The sequence below is a fragment of the Hypanus sabinus genome, chromosome 21 (genome assembly GCF_030144855.1).
Source record: "Hypanus sabinus isolate sHypSab1 chromosome 21, sHypSab1.hap1, whole genome shotgun sequence".
NCBI lineage: Eukaryota > Metazoa > Chordata > Chondrichthyes > Myliobatiformes > Dasyatidae > Hypanus > Hypanus sabinus.
The window spans coordinates 37,221,035-37,245,364 of record NC_082726.1 but is presented as its reverse complement, the minus strand read 5'-3'; the positions used below and the strand labels follow the sequence as shown (position 1 = coordinate 37,245,364).

The 24,330-nt window shown below is 40.7% G+C and overlaps 1 protein-coding gene across 6 annotated transcripts in view; it reads right to left on the bottom strand.

Annotated features, from left to right (window-relative positions):
- LOC132378966 (paladin-like) overlaps positions 1 to 24,330 on the bottom strand; it is a 278,270-nt gene that overhangs the window by 142,875 nt on the left and 111,065 nt on the right. For all 6 annotated transcript variants that reach the window (XM_059946356.1, XM_059946357.1, XM_059946359.1 and 3 more), the window contains 5 exons: positions 14,818 to 14,969; positions 13,772 to 13,868; positions 11,698 to 11,802; positions 2,622 to 2,717; positions 269 to 403 (listed from right to left, as the gene is read on the bottom strand). In XM_059946356.1, the coding sequence (XP_059802339.1) occupies positions 269 to 403; positions 2,622 to 2,717; positions 11,698 to 11,802; positions 13,772 to 13,868; positions 14,818 to 14,969 (585 nt within the window). The remainder of the gene's footprint in view (positions 1 to 268; positions 404 to 2,621; positions 2,718 to 11,697; positions 11,803 to 13,771; positions 13,869 to 14,817; positions 14,970 to 24,330) is intronic.

Genomic DNA, 24,330 nt, shown 5'->3' with positions numbered 1-24,330 from the left:
GTAGAATATTTCTAGAATAAAATACCTACCAACAATCTCCACTGATGAAACAACTTTAATATTGTCAACATTGCAAAATGTTTCCACAGGATGCTAGCGAACAAACCTGTGCCAATGTTTCTTCAGAAGGTTTTTAAGGTATGCCTTGAAGGACGGTGTAGAACTGACTGATTTAGAGAGGATCTGGTTCAGTTATGGCATCTAATGAAAGCTATTTACAATTATAGAGTAACCTATTAATTTTTACAAAGTTTAGCTTCAAACTTACCAAGAGTCTGATGCCTTTTGTTATCAAGTCACAAGGTGCTGTAAGCTCAGACACATCCATGCCAGCTAAGATCCTGAACATCCAGGGGTGACTACACATCCACTTGCTGAAGTTGAGTGAAAAGGCCAAAGGGTACTGGAAGGTAACATACACATTAATTATTAGCTATAGGTAACATGACAGAATCTCCAAGCTCAAATACATTCAAATACCATTGGTTTCTTTACTAAATGACAGGTTTTTGGATCATTGGGATCTCCTCTGGGGGTAGAGATGGCCTGTAACAAGAAGTTTGGGTTGCATTTGAACCAGGGGACAACCAAACAAGGAAATTTTATTTTCTCACCAGAGTGGGCTTAAACTAGATTGGCAGGGGAATGGAACTTGAGAGTGAAATCAGTGGGAAGACAAGAGTATGTGCAGCAACCAAAGCATGTAGACCTGACAATCAGGATTGCCATGTTTACAGTAAAAGGGCATATAGGACCACTGCTTTAAATTGCATCTATTTCAATGCATGCAACTTTAACAGGTAAAGCAGGAGAGCTGAGGGCACGGATTGGCTCTAGGGACTGTGATATTGTGACCATTACATAATCATTCTGATAAGAGAGAAAAGTCCAAGGATACTTGATTAGACACCTGCAAAGTCTCAAGGAGAATTAATTTTAAGTTTCCAAGGACAATTGCAACTTAAATGTAAAGGAGACCTAACAATAACACATAAAAAAATCCCTGAAGCACAATACATAATAATTTTTAAATGCAGAGAATACAAAAAAAACAGCAAAAAACTCCAAGACCTCAGAATACTCTACTGATAACCCGAGGATGTGACAGCAAGAACACCCTTTGTACAGCAACATTTCCCAACCTTGCACCACTTAGATACTATTCTGTCCGTCTATGGTGCTACCTAAGTGGATATCTCCACATTTATAAACATTATGCAGCACTTACCACACAGCTTCCCAATAATCAACTTGTTTGTGTTACCCTGAAATCTCTTCACATCCTCCTCACAACTCACAATAACGTCAACAGCAAACTTAGAAGTAATATGTTCAGTTCACTTATCCAAAGCACCGATACATAGTGTTAATTTCTAGAGTATGACCAGCAATGCCTCAATAGACACATCCTGCCATCTCAATAAAGACTCATTTATTCCTTCTCTATTTTCTGTCCATCACCAATTTCTAGTCCCACACGCTATAATTTCCAAAGTAACCTCTTACGTTAAGTCTCTAAGGATATGTCCCACCAGAACTGGTGATGCTAGCTAAAACTGCAGTGGGAAGAATTCTCCAGCAAGCCTAAGTACCAGACAAATGGCATCCAGCCTCCTCTCCAAGACTCTGTCTACACTTTTTGCTGTCTCAGTAAAGCCGTCAACATAATGAACAAACCCTATCCACCCCGAAAATTTTCTCTTTGCCGTTCTCCCATTGGGCAGAAGATATAAAATCCTGAAAGCACATACCACCAGGCTCAAGGGCAGCTTCTATCTGACTGTTATCAAACTCTTAAAGGAAGCTGCTGTATGATAAAATCGATTCTTGTCTTCACAATCTACTTCATTATGATCTTGCGCTTTATCATGTACCTGCACTGCACATTGTCAGTGGCTTTTACGTTTTATTCTGCATTTATATACTTTTACCTTATTCTTTCTCCATGCACAGTGTATCTTGGCATATGTGACAATAATATACCAATACCACTTTTCAATAGTGTGGACAAATATAAACAAGGAAAGGGGCAACAATCCAGTAAACCTCACTTTGTTTCATCCTAAAACCATCAGAAATGGTGGTAAACATCCTGAGTGGGACTTTTGACACCATACAGTAACCCTGTGCAGCACTGTTTACAGTGCTAAAATAATCATTTTAGAGCAAATTAATGTTAAGTGTCCCAAAATGGTGTAACTGTCTGTGGAAATGTGGTCTGTTGAAACTACATATTGTGGAGCAGGGAGAGGCAAAGCTGCTTCATTCTTTCCAGCAGCCAGTGTGCAAGTAAGAAAATGCAACACAATTCAATGCTGATCACTGAAATAAATACTTCACAGGTCCATGCATTATCACAATCAACTTCAGATAGCATTACTTCAGAACTGGCTGCTGCCATGAGGGGGTGGTGGGGAGGCGGTTATGACTAACCTTTCACATGTAGTCTAAGCTACAAGATAAATTTCATGAAAATTCTCTTGCCCAAACTTTTGATCTGCACCCACATCTGCACGAAAACTCTTCACATCATAACTTAAGGATTTAGACAGTGCCAAAGCTAACAATGCACTTATATGGAAAATACAAGTTACAACTAAAAAAAACTCTAATGCACATACCTGTTCATGAAGATAGTAGTTAAAAGCAACAAGATAGAAGTAACACTCTGTACTCTGTAGTACTCTCTGGAGAAAATATTCCTTGGTGCTATTTCCCTAAATGGAACAAGAAATAAAATTCACAGAAAAATATCCTGTATTCATCTACTTTTTATTAAATTAAATCATGGCGGGGGAATCTAAGGGCTTGAGTTTAAGATGACCAGACCTGAAAGATCAAAATGAACAGGAGTTGCTGCTGGATAAAGCCAATGTGGATTTTAAAAGTCTGGAATATAATGAGGCAAACAATATTCACAGCTCTCCAGAACTGTTGGCAAAGCTGCATCATTTATTCCAGCAGCCAGTGTACTAGTAGGAAAAAGCAATACATTTCAAAGCTGATCACTGAAATAAATACTCCACAGGTCTGTGCATTATCACAATAAATTTCAGATAGCATTACTTGGAAACTGGATACTGCATGGGGGTTATGACTAACCTTTCACAGCTATAATGTCCATGAGGGGTTTACATGGGCAGTTAAATGCACACAGAATCTCAAGATATCAGAGGGTCAGAAAACAGAGTATACCAATTTAGGTAAAGGGCAACACAACAAGAGGTGCAAGGAAAAGATTTTTACTTTACACAACGGCTTACTGTGGAGTAGATTTTTTTTCCTTTATGGTTTAGTTGAAACTATTCAATAGTGTCTGTCAAAAGGTAATTAGGTCACCACTTGAAAAGGAAAACTGCAGGGACAAAATACCTTATGCTGTGCTACATGATTCATGTCTAAATCATCTCTCTGAATACAAGTATACACTTAAGTATAAAGAACTGTGTTTATGACACATCCATCACACACCAGACAAAACACGTTTTATTCTAGGTCACTGCGCAACAGTCTATAGTTTATAGACACTTCCCAACCTACAGAATCACTTCCAAAACAACATACCAAACTGAGGCAGTGTTAACCTAATTTTGTGTCCTTAAGGAAAGGTAGTTTTATCTCACACATTATAACGCTTCTCTTCTTTAGAGAAAGCCACATTGACCATCATTGTAGCTCCACATAAACCACCGTGCACATAATATTCTACTACTTTAATTGCATTATAACCCCTAGGTAGCCTCCTTCCTGCCGGCATGAACATCCAACTCACTGACCTCCGTTGATACCCCTGCCCCCCACCCTTACCCCCATCCCTATCTATTATTTAAGTCTGGTACTCTTTCTCTCTCTTTTTCCCCCCTCACTATTATCTCTCCCCCCAAGCCCTACCTTTCTTTCTCTTTTATTTCCTATAATTCTCCACCTTCCCCCTAGCCCATTTCCCTCCAGCCTATCACTTCCCAGCTCTCTACTTTATCCCTCCCCCCACTTCTTATCCTCCCTCGACCATCCCATATTACTTCACTCCTGATGAAGTTTTTTGGCCCGAAACGTCGTTATTACCTCCTCCCATAGATGCTGTCTGGCCTGCTGAGTTCTGCCAGCATCTGCAGATTCACTCCTGTTGCCTTTGATATCACTTGGCCACGTCATTTCACATACAGTGCCTATAAAAAGTATTAACCCCCCCCCCCACCTTTGGAAGTTTTCATGCTTTATTGTTTTACAACATTGATTCATAGTGGATTTCATTTGGCTTTTTTTGACACTGATCGACAGAAAAAAAGATTCTTTCATGTCAAAGTGAAAACAAGTCTCTCCAAATTTGTCTAAATTAATTACAAATATAAAACACAAAATAATTGTTTGCCAAAGTATTCAACTCCTTCAAGTTAGTATTTAGTAGATGCACCTTGGCAGCAATTACAGCCTTGAGTCTGTGGATAGGTCTCTATCAGCTTTGCACATTGCAATTTTTCCCCATTCTTCTTTATAAAACTGCTCAGTCTCTGTTAGATTGCATAGGGATTGTGAGTGAACAGCCCTTTTCAAGTCCAGCCACAAATTCTCAATTGGATTGAGATCTGGACTCTGACTTGGCCATTCCACGCCATTAACTTTCTTGTTTTTAAGCTACTCCTCAGTAGCATTGGCTTTAAGCTGGAGTCATTGTAGTGATGGAAAACAAGTCTTTGCCCAAGTCACAGTTCTCTTGCAGACTGCATCAGGTTTTCCGCCAGGATGTCCCTGTATTTTGCTGCATTCATTTTACCCTCTATCTTCACAGGCCTTCCAGGGCCTGCTGCAGTGAAGCATCCCCAGAGTATGAAGCAACCGTGAAGCACCTTGCTTCACGGTAGGGATGGTGTGTTTTTGATGGTGTGAGGGGTTTGGCTGTCACCAAAAATAACGTTTAGTGTGATAGCCAAAAGGCTCAGTTTTCATTTCATGAACCAAAGAACCTTCTTCCAGTCTCCCAGATGTCTTCTGGCAAACTATCTGAGATTTCATGTGAATATTCTTCAACAGCGGCTTTCTCTTTGCCACTCTCCCATAAAGCTGTGACTGGTGAAGTACCTAGGCAACAGTTCTTGTACACAGTCTCTCTCATCTCAGCCACTGAAGCTCATAACTCCTCCACAGTTGTTATAGGTCTCTTGGTGGCCTCCCTCACTAGTCGCCTTCTTGCTCGGTCACTCAGTTTTTGAGGACAGCCTGCTCTGGGCAGATTTACAGTTGTACCATATTCTTTCCAATTCTTGATGATTGACTTAACTGTACTTCAAGGGATGTTCAGTGACTAGGAAATTTTCTTGTATCCATCTCCTAACTCGTGTTTTACAATAACCTTTTTGTGGAGTTGCCTGGAGTGTTCTTTCATCTTCGTGGTGTAGTTTTTGACTCACCCAGCCATTGGACTTTTCAGATACAGGTGTAACATAGAAACAGAAAACAGGCACAATACAGACCCTTCCTCCCACAAAGCTGTGCTGAACATGTCCCTACCTTACAAATTACTAGGCTTACCTATAGCCCTCTATTTTACTAAGCTCCATGTGCCTATCTAAAAGTATCCACCTCCACCAGCATTGCCAGCAGCCCATTCCACACACTCACCACTCCCTGAGTAAAAAACTTACCCCTGACATCTCCTCTGTACCTACTCCCCAGCAACTTAAACCTGTGTCATCTTGAGGCAACCAATTCAGCCCTGGGAAAAAGCCTCTGACTATCCACATGATCAATACCTCTCATCATCTTGTACACCTCTATCAGGTCACCTCTCATCCTCCTTCGCTCCAAGGAGAAAAGGCCGAGTTCACTCAATCTATTCTCATAAGGCATGCCCCCCAATCCAGGCAACATCCTTGTAAATCTCCTCTGCACCCTTTCTATGGCTTCTACATCCTTCCTGTAGTGAGGCGACCAGAACTGAGCACAGTACTCCAAGTGGGGTATGACCAGAGTCCAAAATATCTGCAACATTACCTCTCAGTTCCTAAATTCTTTTTTAATATTTTTATTAATTTTCACATAGAAGAATACAGAGTACATGAGGATATATATTATGAATTTTAAAAATATATAACATAGTACCAAATACATTATATTTAAATCACACTTGCAATCGCAGTACCCTATATTCATAATCAAACACATACATTGATTAAATTTTAATTTGAATTGTAATAATTTTATTATTAAAAAGGAATTTAAACCCACTACCAAAGTCAAAGCTGTTTGGTAAAGAAAGAAAGTTGGGGAAAAATCCTTATCAGATAGAGATTTATGTTATTAACCAACATCTGTACTTTAACACCAAATCAAAGGTTTTGAAAGTAATTCAAAAATGGTCCCCACAATGTTTGAAAGTCTTGGTTAGAATCAGAAATTAAACAACGGATCTTCTATAAATTTAAGCATGACATAACACCACGTAACCATTAAGCGTGAGTAGGCAGAGCAACATCCTTCCATTTAAGCAACACTGCCCTCCTAGCTATAAGAGAAATAAAAGCCAATATAAGCAAATCAGATGTCTCCAAAGTTGTGCCTTTTTCTCCAACAATACTGAACAAGGCAGTCAAAGGGTTGGGCTTAAAATTTATTTTAAAAAAGTACAGAAAAAGTTTGGAATACTTCCTTCCAGTATTTTTCAAGATTCAGACATGTCCAAAACATGTGGATTAGTGAAGCCTCTCCATTGTTACGGATAAAAACAAGATAGCTTGTCTTTGGACTTGTGGGCCCTGTGGACCACTTTAAATTGTAGGAGGAAGTGGCGAGCACATAGTGATGAAGTGTTAACCAATTTAAAAATTTCATTCCAAGTCTCCTCAGAAATTGAAATCTGTAAATCTTGTTCCCAGGCATTTTTAATTTTGTCTAAAGGAGCCTTTCTTATTCCCAACAACATACCATAAATATTGGATATTGAGCCATTATGAAAAGGTATCAAATTAGAAATTACACATAATAAGTTCTAATCAGGACTCAGGAAATGTATGTAATTGAGATCGCAGAAAGTCTGTAGTTTGTAGATATTGAAAAAAGTGGGTTTTTGGTAAGCTATATTTAGCTGACAGTTGCTCAAATGAAAAGAGACTTCCTCCAACAAACAGAGCCTAGAAGTATTTAATATCCAATCTATCCCATTCTTTAAAAACTACATCAGTCATAGAAAGTTTAAAAAAAAATAGGGAAAAAAATGGGACTAGAAAGAGAAAATCTCAATAAACCAAAGTATTTTCTAAAATGTAACCAGATCCTCAAAGTATGTTTAACTACCAAATTGTCAGTTAGTTTATTTAAAGATAAAGGAAGTGAGGATCCAAGAAGAGAAATAATAGAATTTTTTTTAAACAGAGTTAGCTTCTAAAGAGACCCATACTGTTAAATTCAATTCCACGATTGATGAAGGCCAATACACCATATGCCTTCTTAACCACAGAGTCAACCTGCGTAGCTAATTTGAGCATCCTATGGACATGGACCCCAAGATCCCTCTGATGCTCCCCACTGCCAAGAGTCTTACCATTAATACTATATTCTGCCATTATATTTGACCTACCAAAATGAACAACTTCACACTTATCTGGGTTGAACTCCATCTGCCATCTCTCAGCCCAGTTTTGTATCCTATCAACATCCCGCTGTAACCTCTGACAGCCCTCCACACTATCCACAACACCTCCAACCTTTGTGACATCAGCAAACTTACTAACCCACCCTTCCACTTCCTCATCCAGGGCATTTATAAAAATCATGAACAGTAAGGAGCCCAGATCAGATCCCTGAGGCACTCCACTGGTCATCGACCTCCATGCAGAATATGACCCGTCTACAACCAATCTTTGTCTTCTATAGGCAAGCCAGTTCTGGATCGAAAAAGCAATGTCCCCTTGGATCCCATGCCTCTTTACTTTCTCAGTAAGCCTTGCATGGGGTACCTTATCAAATGCCCTGCTGAAACCCATATACACTACATCTACTGCTCTTCCTTCATCAACGTGTTTAGTCACATCCTCAAAAAATTCAATCAGGCTCTTAAGGAACAACCTGCCCTTGACAAAGCCATGCTGACTACTCCTAATCATATTATACCTCTCCAAATGTTCATAAATTCTGCCTCTCAGTATCTTCTCCATCAAGTTAGCAACCACTCAGGTAAGACTCACTGGCCTATAATTTCCTGGACTATCTCTATTCCCTTTCTTCAATAAAGGAACAGTATCCACAATCCTCCAATCCTCCGGAACCACTCCCGTCCCCATTGATGATGCAAAGATCATCGCCAGAGGCTCAGCAATCTCTTCCCTTGCCTCCCACAGTAGCCTGGGGTACATTTCATCCGGTCCCAGCGACTTATCCAACTTGATGCTTTCCGAAAGCTGCAGCACATCCTCTTTCTTAATATCTACATGCTCAAGCTTATCAGTCTGCTGCAAGTCATCACTACAATCACCAAGATCCTTCTCCATAGTGAATACTGAAGTAAAGTATTCATTAAGTACCTCTGATATTTCCTCCAGTTCCATACACACTTTCCCACTGTCACACTTGATAGATCCTATTCTTTCACGTCTTATCCTCTTGCTCTTTACATATTTGTAGAATGTCTTGGGGTTTTCCTTAATTGTGCCCGCCAAGGCCTTCTCATAGCCCCTTCTGGCTCTCCTAATTTCCTTCTTAAGCTTCTTCCTAGTAACCTTATAATCTTCTAGATCTCTAACATTATCTAGTTCTCTGACCCTTTTGTAAGCTTTTCTTTTCTTCTTGACTGGATTTACTACAGCCTTCGTACACCACAGTTCTTGTACCCTACCATAACTTCCCTTTCTCATTGGAATATACCTATACAGAACTCTACACAAATATCCCCTGAACATTTGCCACATTTCTTCCGTACTTTTCCCTAAGAACATCTGTTTCCAATTTAAGCCTCCAATTTCCTGCCTGAGAGCCTCATAATTCCCTTTACTCCAATTAAACACTTTTCTAACGTCTGTTCCTATCTCTCTCCAATGCTATTGTACAGGAGATAGAATTATGATCACTATCTCCAAAATGCTCTCCCACTGAGAGAGCTCAGGTGTAGTCTTACCACAATCAATAAAGCACTTGACTGCACATAAGTGATCTCCATTTAACTAATTATGTGACTTCTAAAACCAATTGGCAGCACCAGTGATGATTTGGTGGGTCATATTAAAGGGGAGGGGAGTGGAGTGAATACTTATGCAATCAATTATTTTGTGCTTTATAGTTGTAATTAATTTAAATCACTTTGTGCAGATCTGTTTTCACTTTGACACTTAAGTCTTTTTCTGTTGATCAGTGTGATGGCCAACATCACAGGGATACTGACTCACCAGCAGTTGAATTTTCCAAATACAGATGTATTTTTACTATGATCAATTGAAATAGCTAGACTGCACATGGTGATCTCCATTTAACTAATTATTGAATTGAATTGAATTAATTTTATTTCCTACATCCTTCGCATACACGAGGAGTAAAAATCTTTATGTTACGTCTCCGTCTAAATGTGCAATCATAGTAATTTATAATAATTTATAATAAATAGAACAGTCAATGTAACATTGTAGTACACTCAGATCAGCGTGAGTTAATCAGTCTGATGGCCTAGTAGAAGAAGCTGTCTTGGAGCCTGATGGTCCTGGCCTTTCTGCTGCAGAACCATTTCCTGGATGGTAGCAGCTGGAATAGATTGTGGTTGGGGTGACTCAGGTCCCCAATGATCCTTCAGGCCCTTTTTTCACACCTGTCTTTGTAAATGTCCTGAATCATGGGAAGTTCATAACTACAGATGCACTGGGCTGTCCGCACTGCTCTCTGGAGAATCCTGCAATTAAGGGAGGTACAGTTCCCATACCAGGCAGTGATGCAGCCAGTCAGGATGCTCTCAATTGTGCCTCTGTAGAAAGTTGTTAGGATTTGGGGGCCCATACCAAACTTCCTCAACTGTCTGAGGTGAAAGAGGTGCTGTTGTGCCTTTTTCACCACACAGCTGGTGGGTACAGATCACGTGAGATCCTTAGTGATGTGGATGCCAAGGAACTTAAAAATGTTTACTCTCTCAGCCCCAGATCCATTGATGTCAATAGAGGTTATCCCATCTCCATTCGTTCTGTAGTCCAACATCAGCTCCTTTGTTTTTGCGACATTGAGGGAGAGGTTGGTTTCTTGACACCACTGTGTCAGAGCGACGCCTTCTTCCCTGTATGCCACCTCGTTATTGTTTATATATTAGAGCTGTGGGTGGTGACACAGTCATGGGTATACAGGAAATAAAGGAGGGGACTTAGTACACAGCCCTGAGGTGAGGGGGAGGTGAGGGAGCCCACTCTTACCACCTGCTGGCGATCTGATAGGAAATCCAGGATCCAGCTGCCCAAGGCAGGGACAAGGCCAAGGTCTCTGAGCTTCCTGTTGAGCCTGGATGAAACTATGGTATTGAATGCTGAACTGTAGTCCAAGAACAGCATTTTCACATAAGCATCCTTCTTCTCCAGATGTGTAAGGACAGTATGTAGAGCAGTGGCTATTGCGCCATCTGTCGATTGTTGTGGCAGTAGGCAAATTGTAGGGGGGTCCAGTTTGGGTGGTAGCTTGCTGCAGATGTAGTTCTTGACCAGCCTCTTAAAGTATTTGCTTATTATTGAAGTGAAAGTGAGTGCGACAGGATGCCACTCGTTCAGGCATGTTATGTGACTTCTAAAATCAATTGGCTGTACCTGTGATGACTTGGTGTGTCATCTTGAAGGGAATGAATACTTATGCAATCAGTTATTTTGTGTTTTACATTTGTAATTAATTTAGATCACTTTGTAGAAATCCGTTTTCACTCTGACACGAAAGAGACTTTTTCCGTTGATCAGTGTCAAAAAAAAGCCAAATTAAATCCACTGTGACTCAGTACCATAAAACAACAAAACATGAAAACTTCCAACAGGAGTGAATACTTTTTATAGGCACTATAAATTTATCCTTAAGATCTGTGTTATTTTATATGTGTGACCAAATAAGCAGGCAATTCTTTTTACTTAAAACAACTTCCATTAAAATAATGATGGTATATCACATTTAGCAGTTAACCATTCTTGTTACAGAACAGACTATCAAATAATTTGAAACGTACTTCGTCTCTCCCACATCTGTTTTTTTTTCCCTGCACTGGTTGGATCTTGGTTGTGCCCACTTCACCTCAAGAGGTATTTATCTGTATCAGTCTAGATCAGGGGTTACCAACATTTTTTTATTCTATGGAGGAACCTTACCATTAACTGAGGGGTCCATAGAGCCCAGGTTGGGAACCCCTGGTCTAAATCGAAATGTCTTTGAAATCACAGCCCATCATAGTTCTGCACTACTCAAGGACCATGGAGCAGTAGTCAAGAGTCAGAAGCTTGGCCAATTTGGTTTCCACTTTTCAGCCCAGTTGTGGATAGGTGGTAATATCAGTTTCCCTTTAAATATATATTATCAATGATTTTCTTGTCCGTCCTAGATTATGCTCCAGCTCTCTAAGGCCAATAGTCATCATAATTGGTTATCAAGTGCTGTCTAAATGCTATACTTCATGGAAGTAAATGAACCCATCAGTTGCACTGTTGACTTTTACATCAGATGCTTATCCCTAAAACCCTGCATCTTCGTCAGCATCTCGCTTACCTGGGCCTGGCAGGTCTCCCCAATGGCTTCCAACTTCTGTTTGCATTCATAAATAGCTTCTTTAATGTCATGCATTTCAGAACAGAGTGCAATGGCTGCATCCACCTGATTAAAGGAAAGATGTCAGCTGTAAGCAGGTTGCCAAGCTGTTTGTATTTGCCTCTTCATCTCTATTGGCTTTTCAAAAATGGACTCGGGGATGACATCTGTGTGTATGTGCATGTGTAGCAAATCTGATCGCCTGATTTCTCCTGGGCAGCATTCACTTAACACTATGCGCATGCTGATACTAATCAAGAGCTCCATGAAGACAAGTATGAGTAGATGTTAACACACAGTAATGGAGATAGACTAAATGCAAGCAGGCTTTTTCCACTGAGATTGGGTGAGACTAGGATAAGGATCATAGGATAAGGGTGAAAGGTGAAATGTTTAAGGGGAACCTGAAGGGGAACCTCTTCATTCTGAGTCTGAGTGCGAACAAGCTGCCAGCGGAAATGGTGGATGCAAGTTCAATTGGGATAGGTACATGGGTGGGAGGGATATGAATGAGAATGGTCCAGGTGCTGGTCAATGGGACTAGGCAGAATAACAGTTCAGCATGGACCAGATGGGCCAAAGTGCCTTATTCTGTGCTGCAGTGCTCTGTGACTCCATATGAATTCTGCCCACCCATGACTCATTACCATGATGTAGTGTATTCAATACATTGATTCATCAAGGAGTACTTGCATCCCTTATATCCTCTGTATAATGAATGTAAAATGAGTCACGTTACACTGGAGGACAATTATTCAAGGCTGCAGGTCAGTTCTGTGCAGAAATGGGGAGAGCATGGATACACTGGTCCAAAAGGATTATTGCAAACCTGTTTGGCTCTATAACACCAAAAACAAGGCACTAAAACAATGGAGCAGAAAGTAAAATGGATGATATGAAGAAAGGAAAACTTGAAAACGCATGAAGAAATTTTAAGAGGAGGGAACATGTTATAGAGAGAAACTGGTCTCTCTCTCTGTCTATGGAGGAGGGTCCTTTTACCCACAGAGTGAGAGCTGGGTTTCCTTTGTGTCAATCCCTGTAATGCAGTGCAGGGAAGTACGTTATCTCAGCCTGGGAGAGGGTAAAAAGCTGATAGATGGAAAGTCAGAGGCTAGGATAGAGTGGGAGGTACATACAAGAGAACTGGGGTTGCAAGATGGCAAGATAAAGATAGGAGGGATTGGTTTAGAAATGGACAAGAGGGAAGGAGCTTAGAGAAAGGGCTGGGTGAAGGGGGAGTAGGGAGAAGGGTAGGGAGATGAAGAAGAAGGGAGCTGAGAGGAGGTGAGTGAGAGCCAAGGGGAGATGTGAAATGCGCTGATTGGGTTTGAATAAAGAGGGAGAGGTTGAGGAGAGTGAAGCTGAAAGTGTGCAGGGAAAGGGTGAATGAAAGGAAGAGTCCTGAGAGGGAGCCATAAGTGTGGGGGTGGGAAGTAAGAGGTGCAGTACAAGAGGATGCCAAAAGGAAGAATGAGTGAAAGGAGAGGGAAATGAGGGAGACAGAGACCGCTAAGGGAGGGGAGGCTGAAAGAGGGAGATTATGAGGGAAGTGAGACAAAAAGTGTTGGACAAGGGAGAGGATTAGTACAATAGCATTCATGTTTGTATTTGCATGCGTCCGCATCCACAGAGCTTAATGTTATCTTTAGCCTCTTAAACGCTGGACTAAGGTCTCACTTTTGAAGCTCGTGCATGACTGATGTGTAATTAAGTGCCACACATGAAGGAAATAACACAGAGTCATATCCCAGTCCTGAGAACAGAAAGAAAGTAAATAATCCCTAACTAAATCAGACTGCACAAAGTTAAAGTGATGACTAAGAGAGGTCTACATCAACTGCAAGAATCTGCAGGAACTGAGAGATGTAAGGCCGTATGAGATTTTAAAGATAAGGACTAGAATCTGGATTACATACATACTATTAATGAGTTTTGTTAAAGTTCCCATTGGGGAAATTCTACTTTCTAACCACAAATTTTGAATTGTTGGAAAATCATGATTTTATCTTTAAACAACAGAAATGAAACTGACCTCATCCACAATTTGTTGTCCTTTAGGCATGGCTTTGGCAAAACTTTGGATGACTTGCAGTTGCTCCCTCTTTTTAATGCTGGGGTTCTGGTCAGCTCTACAAAGAACAACCAGGTTAATTTAAGAATCAAAAACTTACATGTATATAGCTCCTGAGCACACCATGGTGCTTTATAAACAATCCATTACTCCTGAAATTCTTAATTAAAACTAAATGAAGACCCCACTTAAAGAAATTGGACGAGTGATTAGTTTTAGTTGTGGAAGGAATATTGCCCATTACATTTATCTAGTAACAACACAGACAGAGTCCATTTGAACAACAGTTCATGATGAATCCTAGCAGGGCAATCTGATCCGTCTGTTTCTCTTCTTATTCTTGTCTACCTGTGTAGCTGATATTCTCCACACGCATGGTCAGAAACTCCCCTTTGAGTTCTTCGGCCATTTAACTACACTCAGTGCTAATTCAAAGATGCCACTTAACCTTTCAGCACATCTTCGAGATGTGGTAGGAAACTGGAGGACTCAGCAGAAACCCACACAGTCACAGAGGGAGCATGCAAGCTCCACACAGACAGCACCCAAGGTCAGAATTGAACCTAGATCCCTCGAGCTGCGAGAGAATGGCATTGACTATTCTCTACTCCAGTCTTAAAACAGGACAGGAGGTCTTTAATGTACACTTGAGGAGTTGGGTAAACTCTCATTTTAAGATCTTACATACAACATCTCTGGTACTGCAGCATCCTCAGTAATATACAAGTTAATGTACTGAATTCCTAAATTAGGGATTGATCAAAGAACCTCCCAACTCACAAGTTAACCCAACTGAGCCAAGCTGAAATAATGGGGAGAGCTAAATTTCAAAAAAATAATCCAGTATCATTTCAGTTATCAAGTTATGAACCTAAAAAGAACATATACTCTGGAAATTTCAAACATTTAAGAACACTTATAGCAAGAGATTGATTACCAATGTTTACATTATTTCTAACTTTTGTTCTTCATTCCAAATACTCCTGGATAACTAAATGTCTACTCACCCCAAATGTTCAGATAACCCTTTCCTGTGATATAGCACAAGAACTCCCAAAATCATTGCTAAATTCGTCCTGCCAACTCCAATTTGACAGCTGAAGACCAATGCAGGAGGTGGTCTTTTGGACTCCTGAAGAAGCAAAAGACTCGGGGTTTCCTGAAAAATAAAACAACCAGCATGAACATGGTGGTGGCAAAGAATACTTTGGAAAAGACTTGCTCTCATTTTGTTAGCTAAGTAGAAGAAATATGAACTAAATTGTCTTCTTGACTGTGATGTATGCATTCACTCCTGTTAAGGGACTAAAACCAGAAATCAAGGATAAGCAGATCATGGAAAGTATGACTATGAATTTTTCACTTCTTTATAGAGTGTGACAGTCAACTTATTAAACAAGGCAAAGATCATCAAAAACAATTATTCAAATTAGAGCAAACATTCAGGCCAAAGAGACATGGGTTTGTACTATGCCTTTTGCCACTAAATTCAACAATAACAATGTGCAGGAGCAACAGATTGTTATTAATCGTTGAGGAAGTATTTATATTTAGAATACACAGTCATAAAGTTATGGCTATCAGACAAACACAGAAAATGTTAACCGTAACCATCCCACCTTTTAGGTTTGGATTTATCACAAGTGGCTACTTAACATAGAAAGGGGGACCATTCCAAGGTGGTTTAAATCAACAAAATACTTTTGTTATTGATAATGCTAAGATATAGGAAACACAAAAATGAGAAAGTCTGCAAATCAAAAGCAACACACACCAATCGCTGGAGGAACTCACGTCGGGCAGCATCTGTGGAAGAGAATAAACTGTTGATGTTTCAGGCCAAACCCCTTCTTCAGAACTGAGAAGGAATGGAGAAAATGCCAGAATAAAAAGGTGGGGGTGAGGGGAAAGGGGCTAACTGTAAGGTGATAGGTGATGGGTGAGCACAGGTGGTTGGGAAAAGGATGGAGAAGAAAGAATCTGATGGGAGAGAAGACTGGACCAGAGAAAAAGAAGGAGGAGGGGACCCTGAGGAAAGTAATAGGTGGGTGAAAAAAAAAGGTCAGAGTGGGGAAAAAGGGAGGGGTAGATTTGATTACTGGAAGGAGAAATTGATATTCATGCCATCGAGTCGAAAGGTACGCAGGCAGAATATAAGGTGTTGCTCCTCCATCCTGAGGGAGGCCTCATCTTGGCACAAGAGGAGGCCATGGATCGACATGTCAGAATAGGAATGGGAATTAAAATGCTTGGCCACTGGGAAATCCCACTTGTGGCGGATAGTGTGGAGATGCTTGAACACAGGAATCACATCGCATAGAGCAAGATTCCACTGATGCCAAATAATACACATTGGAAGGTCAAAACTGAAAGCTGAGTACAAGGGTAATTGCAGGATCCTTAGCAGTGTGGAAGAACAGAGAGATCTTTGAGTCCAAGTCCATAAGTCCATCAAAGTTGCTATGATCTTTTACTTGTTCAATCTGTTGGTTGCATTGACCTCCATTACTATTAGGATTGATTTCAAGAACCACAAAATCACTGAACATTGCTGCTCTGTTAGATGACACCTGGAGTATAGTGTTCAGTTCTAATTGTTTCATTATAAGAAGAATGTCAATGCTTTAGAGAGTGAAGAGAAGACTTACCAGGATGCTTGCCTCGATTAGAGAACATGTCTTATGACGAAAGGTTGAGCAAGCTAGGGCTTTTCTCTTTGGAGCAAAAGTGTATAAGATGCAACTTGATAGAAGTGTATATATATTATGAGAGGCATAGATAGAGTGGACAGACAGTATCATAGAAACATAAAAACATAGAAAACCTACAGCACAATACAGGCCCTTCGGCCTACAAAGCTTTGCCGAACATGCCCTTATCTTAGAACTACCTAGGCTTACCCATAGTCCTCTATTTTTCTAAGTTCCATGTATCCATCCAGGAGTCTCTTAAAAGACCGTATCGTTTCTGTCTCCACTGCCACCGTCGGCAGCACATTCCATGCACTCACCACCCTCTGCATAAAAAACTTACCCCTGACATCTCCCCTGTACCTACCTCCAAGCACCTTAAAACTATATCATTCCAAGCACCATAAAACTATGCCCTCTCGTGCTAGCCATTTCAGCCCTGGGAAAAAGCCTCTGACTATCGACACGATCAATGCCTCGCATTATCTTGTAGACCTCTATCAAGTCACCTCTCATCCTCTGTTGCTCCAAGGAGAAAAGGCCAAGTTCACTCAACCTACTCTCATAAAGCATGCTCCCCGATCCAGGCAACATCCTTATAAATCTTCTCTGCACCCTTTCTACGGTTTTCACATCCTTCCTATAGTGAGGTGACCAGAATTGAGCACAGTGCTCCAAGTATGTCTTTTCCCTTTGGCAGCAATGGCTAACACCAATGGACATCCATTTAAGGTGAATGGAGAAAAGTTTAGGGGAGATGTCAGAAGTAGATTTTTTATTGGTTTATTTTTCACACAGAGAGTAGTAAGTCCCCAGAATGCATTGCTGAGGGGCGACAAAGGCTGATACAACTGGAACATTTAAGTGATTCATGGATAAGCATTTGGATGTAAGAAGAATGGAGGTTATGGGCTGCACAGGAGGGAAGGGTTAAATTGATTGTGGAGTATGATTTATATAGATCCACGCAACATTATGCGCCAAAGGTTCTGTGCTGTACTGTACCTTTCTATGTTCCATGATTTGACAATATGCAGGTTATATGTATTTTTGGGAAAAGTTGAAAGAGGGATGACTATCAGACAGAGAAGCACAACTATCATGTGCTCAAGTTGACTTCAACCCCAAGATCTTCTTCAAAGTGAGAATACCACAACTTAAGCTCCAACTACCAGCATTCACTCTTCTGGTTCTGAAGATGCTCTACCTTGCCTGAATTTCTGAATATAAGTTACAACTTTCAACATGTAGATGACATATTTTGTTATTTCATCTCAAATATAACCTTTGCAAACAACAGATACTCTTCTTAAACATGACATTTTATTTCTTCTCATCTGTTGGATTCTGTTATTATAATGCTTAACAATGTATTTTACATGAATAAACATAATAAATTCATCTGAACAGTTGTCTAAAGGATCTGCAAAGCTAGGATCATTTCTTAATTCCTGTAATCTGCAGAATGTAACCCGAAATACACAGACTTACAAAGCTCTGGCATATTGTACTAAAAAAGGACATCCCACCGAATGCATATTATGATTAGTTTGCACTGCATTACCTGCCCAAAAAAGGGAAAACCAGAACATGTACAAAGGAAAGGAGGTTGAAGGCTAAATTTGAATGAGGAATACCAATTCTGAAGAAAACAGAACAAGCTGGAAAGAGAATCGAGACCACGGATTAAGTTCAATCGGACCTAAATAGAAGAAAATACTTAAAACACTTTTTGCTTACACAAAAAGGGGATATGAATTAACACAGTCCTTGTTCTAACCTAACATTGAGTTTGAGGGCTAGCTATGTTAAAACCCATTTTTCCTCAGATTGTAATATCAACTGCAGTCATATTAACAAATTGTAACATGTGCAACTAAGCCAATGTTCATCATGTTCTTTGCTTGCTGAGGTTAGAGTCGTATCAGAGTTCCTATCCAAATGTATACCACAAGATGTCATTATTCTCTGAGGATAACGGGAGCAGCTGGAAACAGGGTTTCTTTGCCAGGATACAGAAGTGTATTTTTATTAATTTATTTATTTAGAGATTCAGTGTGGAATAGACCCTTTTGGTTCTTCGAGCCACGCCACCCAACAGCCCCCCAATTTAATCCTAGCCTAATCAGAGGACAATTTACAATGACTAATTGTATGTACGTCCCTGTACGTCTTTGGACTGTGGGAGGAGACCGAAGCACCTGGAGGAAACCCATGCGTTCCACAGGGAGGACATACAGACTCTTTAAAGGGGACATCAGAAGTGAACTCCGAACTGCGACGCCTGAATTATAATAATGTTGTGTTAACTGCTACACTACCGTGGTGCTTTTTACCTGTGATTTCTTGCAATTTGCTAGCAAAAGAGGTGTCAATCATAGAGTTATAGAATGGAAACAAGCCCTTTACCTAATTGGTCCATGACAACCACAGCATCCTCGCTGCTAGTCCTAGTGACCCATGTTCTGCCCATAACCTTCCAAGCCTCTCCCATCTATGTACCCTTCCAAATGTCTCTTAAAACTTCCAATTATACCCACATCATCCACTATTATTGGCACCTTATTTAAATAATCATCACCACTTGTATAAAGAAATCTCTCTCCTCTTATGATCTCTCACCTAAGTCCTCTAAGCCTTAGACTCCCTAGTCCTGGAGGGGGGGAAAAAAATATGACTGTCCACCTCAGCCATACCCTTCATAAATTTATAAACTTCTTTGAGAACACCCCCTCATTCTCCTACACTCCAAGGAATGAACATCTAGAGTGACTGACCTCTCCCGATAACTCATGCCCTTTAGCTTAGGTAGCATCCTCATAAATCTCTTCTGCACTCTCTGCAGCTTGACAAGGATTTCCCTATAACAGGATGACCAAAACTGTACCAATACTCCAAGAACAGTCTCACCAATGACTTAGATAACTGCAGCATAATGCCCCTGGCTCCTAAACTTGATGAAGGCCAGCATACCATTTGCAATTCCTTATCACATCTCTGTAACTGACCAAAATCTCTTTGTAACTCATGGTAACCTACTTCACTATCAACAAGAGCTCTAATCATTTACCAACATGCTAATCATTCCATGAATATAACTTGATAACCTTTGGCTCATCGGGAAAAATAAGGAAGTGATAGATAGGAGGTAGTCACTCCTAAGTTGCACAGAGAAGGTACCTGGGTGACTGTTAGGAGAGGGAAAGGAAATAGGCAGCCAGTGCAGGATACCCCTGTGGCTGTTCCCCTCAATAATAACTATGCCACATTGGACACTTTTGGTTCGGGTGGGGGCTGTTGACCTAGAAGTAGAAACTGCAGTGACCAAGTCTCTGGCACTGTGTGTGGCTCTGTGGCTCAGAAGGGGAGTGTAGAAATGAGGAAGGCAGTAGTAATAGGAAATTCCATAATTAGAGGGACAGACAGCAGATTCTATGGATGTGGAAGAGACAGCTGGATAGTATGTTGCCTCCCAGGTGAGAGGGTCAGGGATGTCTTGGATCGGATTCACAGCATTCTAAAGGGGTGGATGGTGAACAACCAGAAGTCGTGATACATATTGGTACCAATGACATAGGTAGGAAAGGGGAGGAGGTCCTGAAGAGAGAACGTAGAGAGCTAGCAGAAAAGCAGGATCTCTAAGGGCATAAACTCTGGATTGCTATCCGCACCATGCGCCAGTGAGGGTAACAATAGGATGATTTGGCAGATGAATGCATGGCTGACGAATTGGTACAGGGGACACGGGTTTCAGATTTCTGGATCATTGGGATCTCTTCTGGGGAAGACAAGAAAGACAGGTTACACCTAAACTCAAGTGGGACCAATATCCTTGCAGGCAGGTTTGCTGAAGCTGTGAAGAGTTTAAACCAGGCATGGGCAAACTACGGCCCGCGGGCCATATGCGGCCCGTTAAGCTTTTTAATCCGGCCCGCAGAACTTGATGAAATTATATTAATAAACCTTGTTAACGTTTTCTCCCCGCAATTCTGGCATTTTCCCAATAGATGATGCACTCTATATACATTTGTGGCGACCCATTTCCTGGCACATCCGAACCGGCTCACAATTAGCCAGCGTTCCGGCTAAGGGAGATAGCCTGCGGGGATTTGCGAGCACAGAGCTTTGGAGCCTCTGCGCAGGGGGGCAGGTCGAGGGAGGCTTAAAAGTGAGGCTGGGGATTTCGAATAAAGTTTTTTTCGTCAACTGCAGTTACTGACTCTGTGCCGTAATTTTAGCGCTGCATGTAGCACACCGCTACACATTGACCTTTGTTGAGGTGCAGCGTATTACTCCACATTTGCGCTTTACTCTTTGTTCAGCTTGACCTATTTGTGTGTTCAGTGTCATGAACATCAACAAAGCCAGCCACAGATCCAAGTTAACTGACCAACACCTCAGATCCATCCTGAGAATCACCACAACAAAACTAAATCCAGACTTTGATGTGCTGGCTAAAAAGGGAGACCAACAACACTGTTCCCACTGAAATTAAAAATGTTTCTTAATTGTATTATGTAAAAAATGCATTTGAAAATATTTTTTTCAATAAGCCTTACATGTTACATGTCATTTCTGTTAAGTGATGGACGTGAGTAGTGCACAGGTGCACGTACGTTCTCAAAATAAAAAATGCGCTCCAGATCAAATAACGCGCTCCGCATACTGGCGCGCTCTCACTGTTCTGTCATTGTGTGGGTCGTTGTTGAGTTTTGGCACAGGGGACAATTGAATAAGAAGGAGCAGGACAAGTAGACCTGCATCTCCTACCGTTTTTGAAATAAAGACAGTCAGGAGGAGAGTGATGATGATAATATCTTGAAGGATAACAGAATTTTCAGTGCTTTAAAATAATAACTGTTACTATTAAAAAAAGCTGTATTTTATTCATTTAATTTTCGTGTTTTAAAAGTCATTTCAATAAATAGCTAAATACCATGGGACTTCAAAGACAGATATTTTGTTATAATGCATTTGTTCATTTTCAATTGAAATTAAAGCACATGTTTTCTACATATCCCATGATATTTTATTTTCTCTTATGAGGTGTATTACCAAAACACTCCGTCCATCTGCTCCTGGTCCAGCCCCCCTGTCAAATTTTAGAACCCTTTGTGGCCCTCAAGTCAAAAAGTTTGCCCACCCCTGGTTTAAACTAATTTGGCAGGGTGATGGGAACCAGGGTGATTGGGCTAGGGATGGGGCAGTTGGTATACATGTAGATGCAATGTTAGTAAGGCTGTGAGGAAGGACAGGCAGGTGATAGGGCAAAATTGCAGTCACTGGGATGAGTTAAAGTGTAACAGGGGCCAAAATCAAATAAGTTTTTGAATACAGGACTGAAGGTGTTATACTTGTATACAAGCAGTATATGGAATAAGGTAGAATATCTTGTGGCTCAGTTGAGATTGGCAGGTATGATGTTGTGGGCACTCTAAGACGTGGCTGAAGGAAGATCATAGCTTATCATCCAAGGATACACTTTCTATCTAAAGGACAGGCAGGTAGGCAGAGGGGATGGGGTGGTTCTGTTGGTAAAATGTGAAAGCAAATCCATAGAAAGAGGTGATAGGTTTGGAAGATACAAAATTTTTATGGGTAGAGTTAAGAAATTTCAAGGCGAAAGAGACCCTGATGGGAGTTATATACCAGCGTCCGAAAAGTAGCCAGGGTGTGAGCTACACCTTACAACAGGATATAGAAAAGGCATGTAAAAAGGGCAGCAATGTGATAATCATGGGGGATTTCAATATGAAGGTAGATTCAGAAGATATAGTTGATGTTGGATCCCAAGAGAGGGAATTTGCAAAGTGCCTACAAGATGGTTTCTTAGAACAGCTTGTGGTTGAGTCCACTAGGGGAACAGCAATTCTGGATTGGGTGTTTGCAATGACCCAGATTTGATTAAAAGCTTAAGGTAAAGAAGCCCTTAGGAGGCATTTTGAGAATTCACCCTGTAGTTTGAGAAGGATAGGCTAAAATCAGATGTATCAGTATTGCAGTGGAGTAAAGTGAATTACAGAGGTATGAGAAAGGAGCTTGCCAAAGTTGATTGCAAGGGGACACTAGAAGGAATGATGATAGAACAGCAATGACTGGAGATTCTGGTGACAATTCAGAAGGCGAAGGATAGGTACATCAAAAAGATGAATAAGTATTCTAAAGGGAGGATGAATCAATTGTGGCTGACAAGGGAAGTCAAAGAGAGCATAAAAACAAAAGAGAGAGCATATAATTGCAAAAATTAGTGGGAAGTTAAAGGATTGAGTAGCTTTTAAAAACCAACAGAAGGCAAGTAAAAAAGCCAGTAAAGAGAGAAAACATTAAACTTAAAGGTAACACGTAATACTTTATTGTCACCAAACAATTGATACTAGAGCGTACAATCATCACAGTGATATTCGTTTCTGCGTTTTGCGCTCCGATCTTGGACAGGACAGGACAACTTCCATACCAGGTTGTGATGCTTAAGGTAAATAAATGAATGCTTTCTACGATGCACCTATAAAAATTAGTGAGGGTTTTAGGGGACAGGCCAAATTTCTTCAGGTAAGCTAGACAATAACATAAAAGAGGATACAAGAAGTTTTTTCAGATCTATAAAAATCAAAAGAGCGACTAGAGTAGTGGAAAATTACATTGGAGAGGTAGTAATGGGTGACAAAGAAATAAGTATTTTGCGTGGAAGACACTAGCAAAATGCCATAAATGTGAGTGGGTCAGGGAGCAGAAGTCAGTGTCATTGTTATTACTATGGAGAAGGTGCTTGGGAAGTTGAAAAGTCTTAAGGTAGATAAGTCACCCGGGACAGATGGACTTTACCCGAGGCTTCAGAAAGAGGTAGCCGAAGAGATTGTGGAGTAACGATCGTTCAAGAATCAGAAATGCTTCCTGAGGACCAGAAATTGCAAATGGCACTCCACTCTTTAAGAAGGAAGAGGGGAAGAAGAAAGGAAGTTATAGACCAGTTATAGGCCTGTCTTCAGTGGTTGGAAAGATGTTGGAGTCCATTACTAAGGATTAGGTTTCAGGTTACTTGAAGGTACATGATAAAATAGGCCAAAGTCAACATGGTTTTCTAAAGGGGAAATTTTGCCTGTTGGAATTTTTTGAGGAAATATCAGGCAGGATAGACAAAGGAATGTCAGTGGATGTTTTTATTTGAATTTTCAGAAGGCTTTTGACAAGATACCACACATGAGACTGCTTAACAAGGTAAGAGCCCATGGTATTACAGGAAAGGTACTAGCATGTATAGAAGATTGGCTGACTGGCAGGAGGCAAAGAATCTGAATAAAGAGGGCCTTTTCTGGTTGGCTGCCGTGACTGGTTTTGGTATTGGGACCACTTCATTTTACGTTGTTTGTCAATGATTTGGGTGTAGAAACCGATGGCTTTGTGACCAAATTTGCAAATAGCATGAAAATAGGTGGAGGAGCAGGCAATGTTGAGGAAGCAGGATGTCTGCCAAGAAGTGGCAGATGGAATATAACATAGGGAAGTGCATGGTCATACACTTGGCAGAAGGAATAAAGGAGGGGACTATTTTCTAAATGGGAAGGAAATCCAAAAATCGGAGGTTCAGAGAGACTTGGGAATCCTTAAAGTTTACTTGCAGCCTGAGTCAGCATTAAGGAAGGCAAATGAAAAGTTAGCATTCATTTTGAGAGCACTAGAATACAGAAGCAAGGATGTAATACCTGGGTTTTATAAGGCATTGGTCAGACTGCACTTAGAATATTGTGAGCAGTTTCTGGGCTCCTTATCTAAAAAAATGATGTGCTGGTGTTGCAGAGTGTTCAGGAGAGGGTCTGTGGAATTCATTGCCTC